The sequence below is a fragment of the Acyrthosiphon pisum genome, chromosome X (genome assembly GCF_005508785.2).
Source record: "Acyrthosiphon pisum isolate AL4f chromosome X, pea_aphid_22Mar2018_4r6ur, whole genome shotgun sequence".
Taxonomy (NCBI): Eukaryota; Metazoa; Arthropoda; class Insecta; order Hemiptera; family Aphididae; genus Acyrthosiphon; species Acyrthosiphon pisum.
In genome coordinates, this window is record NC_042493.1 from 22,511,323 (window position 1) to 22,515,544 (window position 4,222).

General features: G+C 28.9%; 2 protein-coding genes across 2 annotated transcripts; both read left to right on the top strand.

The window, feature by feature from the left end:
- The first annotated feature begins 1,966 nt into the window (after positions 1-1,966).
- On the top strand, positions 1,967-2,896 carry LOC107884268 (zinc finger BED domain-containing protein 1-like). Its single transcript, XM_016805985.1, has one exon. It carries the CDS (start codon positions 1,967-1,969, stop codon positions 2,894-2,896), a length of 930 nt encoding a protein of 309 aa, XP_016661474.1.
- Positions 2,897-3,027: 131 nt separating this feature from the next.
- On the top strand, positions 3,028-3,699 carry LOC107884271 (zinc finger BED domain-containing protein 1-like). The gene has a single exon (XM_016805994.1). The coding sequence runs from the start codon at positions 3,028-3,030 to the stop codon at positions 3,697-3,699; it is 672 nt and encodes a 223-aa protein (XP_016661483.1).
- The last annotated feature ends 523 nt before the right edge of the window (positions 3,700-4,222 follow it).

The following is a 4,222-nucleotide window of genomic DNA, read 5'->3' on the forward strand; positions in this document are numbered from 1 at the left end:
TACATTCTTTCGTTCCACTCCGAATCAAAATTATTCAATAGTTAATAAAAATAATTTATAATTTATAAAATGAATACAATATTTTTTCTTTTTGACTTTTATAATTTACTAGCGCACTTCGATGCTCGTAAAAATTGTGATTGTTCAACTGCTTTTGGGTGTAACTCACCGCAGTAAGTGCAACTCAGACACCTTGGTAAACAGTGTGCGAAAACCTGATTTGTAGCATGCTTGTACCTGATCTTGTAGGTATTGCACAGTTTGGAAACAAAAGAATGACACAACGTCATTAAAACGACACACTTCATTTTAGGGATGGGAAAAATGAATCATTATACTGATTCGAATCATTTGAATCGATTCAGTAAATTGATTCGATCAAATGAATCGTTCATTTGATTCATTTGATTCACCAATACAATAAACTGAGTTGAATTAATTCATTCAGTTATCATTGATCAGTTATCATACATAATGATAATCAAATGACAAATGAATCGATTTTGAATCATTAGTGATGATATATTTTAGGTTTAGAAATAAATAAATGTATACTATTACATTAATTAACATTATAACATTCCACTGCGATACAGGGCCTACCCTGGCCCATTATAGTTACTTATTTTAGACTTATTTAACCAATTGAAATAGTTACCGACTCCTAATTATTGTGAAGAATTATAACAACATTGTCTGTTTGCTGTCTGTCAACATCAGTTATCAACGTCGTAAACTACACAGCAATTTAGCAAAATTACATAAAACTAAATCAAAATTGTGGCTATTACAACTGTATTAATATTAAGTTTAATTTCCTAAATATAAGATAGCTTAGATGACTTATATTTTTTTTACTAAACAACATTACTGTCTCACATTACAAACATAATATTAACTAAATTATTTGTTTAAAAAAAAAAACTTGTAATTTCTTCAATAAACAGTATTATGAAATTAATTTATTGTAATTATTTCAAAAATATCCTATACTTCGAGTTTAATAAGTGGTTATAAGTACTCAAATAATATTTAAAAAAAAAAAAGATTGAGTGGGAATAAATTTATTTGTGACATTGTTCCATAAATAATCATAAATGTATGTATACTCAAAAAGGTACAAGACATTTCATATGTCCTTTACTTTCAGCACCCTCTTCCTACCAAACACAATAATTTTCCATAATTATTACAACAAACTAACATGTTTGAACCTGTGATAGTCCAGTTCATTTCATGACATGATTATTTTTGTCTATGCTTGAGCAATATTGTAATAAATTATAAAACAATCATTTGCATAACTTGGCATTGGTTTTTCAGCCTTCTAGGAGAGTCCTACTAATTTATTTTTTACAAATTAGAGTACTCCAGCATTATTTTTTCATTAAACTCAGAAAAATTTTGAATTATTTGAATTATTTTTCATATTTTTCAACAACTTGTGTCGTTGGTGTTATTGTTTTTAATAATTTTAAACTCAAAGTTATATTCATCAAGGTAAGATTTTTAAAATTTTTTTCTTTTTTGGATTAGTGACTTAAGTTTTAAATATCATATTTTCAAATTTATCATTTAAAATCTTTAAATATTTATTATGTACATTTTTATCAAAAAATAATAAATAATAATTTTAATAATTTATATAGGTACATATAATTTAAATAAAGTGCCATTCAATAATTCTAGTAATTGCTATAAGGGTAGTAATAACTAAAAGACTCCATAAAATTTAAACATATATAATATTTTGATACAAAAAGTCATAACTCACAAATCTTGTTAATTTTTAAAATGTGTATAAATTAAAACAAAATTATATAATATAAAAAAAATATAGATGCCAAATTTAAACCGCAAGAGAAGTACAGTATGGAATCATTTTAGTGTTGAGTCCCTCACTATTGCTTAATGTTCTTATTGTAAAGAAGGTGTTAGTTATAGTGGTGGGTCAACTAGTAACCTTATGCGCCTTCTAAAAACTAAGCATGTAACTGTGCCACTTAAAAGACCACTGCTGGTAAATTATGACAACATTGATGACCCATCCGACCCCGACGTGCCAGCATCTACAAGTGCCTTTGTGAGTACAGGTTCGTCGAGAGTAGTTTCTGAAGCAGCAGGGCCATCAGCATCAAATGTACCAAAACAAAGTGCCATCACACAGTATATAAGTAAGCCAATTTCTCTCACAAAATCAAAAGCTATAGACTTACAGATCACTAAATTTATCGTCAAACATTTTCATCCTTTTTCATTGGTAGAAGAAACAGAATTCCATAATCTGATGCTTGCACCAAATTACATTGTACCTTCCAGAAAAACAATATCAAATAGTTTGCTAATACAAATGTACGAAAGTGTTCTTGAAAAAGTTAAAACTGACTTACATGATGTGAGTGCCGTATTTTTGACCACAGATGGTTGGACATCCATCAACAACCAACATTATATAGCCTTGACCGTCCATTTTTTAAATTCTGAGACTAAATTGTGTTCTAGACTAATTGGTTGCATCAACTATAATGAGCAATGTACGTCAGTTGAACTTGCCAAGTTTTTGATGACTACTGTTGAAGCATGGAATATTGAAGATAAAATATCAGCAGTAGTCACAGATAATGCTTCAAATATAGTCAATGCTGTAAAGAAAAATAATTGGAGACATGTCCCATGCTTTGCTCATGTCCTTTATATCGGCATTCAGCGTGGTCTGACACATTTGAAAACTATCATGACTAAAATAAAAAATATAGTTGAATTTTTCAAGCAAAGTTCTGGGGCTCTGCATAAATTACAGAAGCATCAAAAACAAATGGGTTTACCAGATCTTATGCTGATTCAGGAGTGCAAAACTCGTTGGAATTCAGCCTATCACACGATAGAAGAGTACTAAAGTTAAAAGAACCCGTGTTGTCAACATTAGCTATAACCAACAGTGATTTAAATTGCATTAGTGAGGAGGAATGGCAAACGGTATCTACTGCGTGCGAGTTTCTGAAAATTTTTGATGAATTAACAACTGAGATGAGTGCTGAAAATGTTGTTACCATTTCAAAACAAAATTTATTTTATTTGTTTTTACTGGAGCATTTGCGTAAATTTGTTTTTGACATCAACATGCAACGTGACATAATTTCAATGGCTGCAGAATTAAAGGCAACATTGGATAAGTACTTCAAAAACTTAGAAGGTAACGACGTTCAATCACAAGCAATTATACTCGACCCACGTTTTAAAAAGTATGGATTTTCCAGTGATCACAAATTTGAAACGTGTAAAGTAGGCTTGGCAAGAAAATTACAGGACATAAATGTTCAAATGCCAAACGAACCTGTCGAAGAACGTCCAACTACTTCTATTGTACAAAGTTCGACAAGTATTTGGAAACAGTTTGATGAACAAGTCAGCTCGGTTCTTGGTCAAAATAATCCATTTGTGGCATGCATTGTAGAGTTGGACAAATACTTGAGTGAAAATCTCTTAAATCGTCAACAGGATCCTTTGAAGTGGTGGTCTGAAAGAAAGCTTTTATACCCCAGACTATATGAAATGGTTAAAAGACGACTTGGTGTACCAGCAACATCTGTTCCCAGTGAGCGAGTTTTTTCAAAAGCTGGTATGGTTCTTAATAGCAAAAGAACCAGACTTACAACTGAAAAAGTAGAAAAAATTATATTTATACAGTCAAACATGTAAATAACTATGATTATAGTAAGTAAATAATTAAAATGTATAAAAAAGAATATTATACAAGGTAATGTATTTATTATATATTTTATTGTTTGAGTTTAAACTTTATATTATATGCATAGTATTGCATACGCTTATTTATTTTGTTTAGTTTATAATAAACAGTTACAATTTTAGTTCTATTTTGTTATGGACAATTTGTTTGATATTATATTATTTTCATACAATATAAAGATAACATTGTGTAATTAAAAAATGCATTACATACCTTTACTTATAATTAATACAATTTACTCCACTGATTTAACGCAGATCATTTTTACAATCACAGTATGTATAAAATATTAAATAAGAAATAAGAATATTAAAAACTAATAAATCACAAAAAAGACGATGATAATATAAAATATTCGAATAACTTTAACAAGAAACAATGTAGTGTGTTAAGTAATAATATTGTTTAATTTTTCTCAAGTCATAATTTAATAATTATAATTTAAACTAATTAATACAAAACACTAGTCACAAG

Excerpts from the sequence above, each read along its gene's own strand:
- LOC107884268 (XM_016805985.1), top strand. The coding sequence starts at position 1,967 with ATGCGCCTTCTAAAAACTAAGCATGTAACTGTGCCACTTAAAAGACCA.
- LOC107884271 (XM_016805994.1), top strand. The coding sequence starts at position 3,028 with ATGAGTGCTGAAAATGTTGTTACCATTTCAAAACAAAATTTATTTTAT.